Source organism: Buceros rhinoceros, unplaced genomic scaffold (genome assembly GCF_000710305.1).
Source record: "Buceros rhinoceros silvestris isolate BGI_N320 unplaced genomic scaffold, ASM71030v1 scaffold34319, whole genome shotgun sequence".
Taxonomy (NCBI): Eukaryota; Metazoa; Chordata; class Aves; order Bucerotiformes; family Bucerotidae; genus Buceros; species Buceros rhinoceros.
In genome coordinates, this window is record NW_010431463.1 from 3,260 (window position 1) to 3,616 (window position 357).

The 357-nt window shown below is 61.1% G+C and overlaps 1 protein-coding gene across 1 annotated transcript in view; it reads right to left on the reverse strand.

Annotated features, from left to right (window-relative positions):
• Positions 1 to 235: 235 nt before the first annotated feature.
• The window catches only part of BMP15 (bone morphogenetic protein 15), a gene marked incomplete at its 5' end in the record, with an annotated part of 882 nt that continues 760 nt past the window's right edge, over positions 236 to 357 (reverse strand). Inside the window, one exon of the mRNA XM_010143443.1 lies at positions 236 to 354. Within this exon, the coding sequence (XP_010141745.1) occupies positions 236 to 354 (119 nt within the window). The remainder of the gene's footprint in view (positions 355 to 357) is intronic.

Sequence of the window (357 nt, forward strand, 5' to 3'; positions counted from 1 at the left end):
CGGCCGTGGGGCTGCAGGAAGGACAGATGCCACGGGGCAACCACCCCAGCACAGGCTCCTGCCTTTAAAAACCTACAATTTACATAAAACTGCCATTGTAAAACCTTCCCACAGAGCAGCGCCGCGTGGGGAGAGGGCGGCTGAACCCACCCCAGGCAAGAGCAAGACAAACCCTAAAGTCCAGATCTGGCAGGGCCAGGCAAAGCCTGCGGGCGACGTGCTGGGGCAGCAGGCGTTACCGGCAGGTGCAGGACTCTGCGATCATGTTCTCGTACTCCTTGTAGAGGATGCCACCGTCACGCTCGATCATGAGGACGCTGATGGGGCTGTAGCGGTACGGAGCGCAGCGCGGGCAGG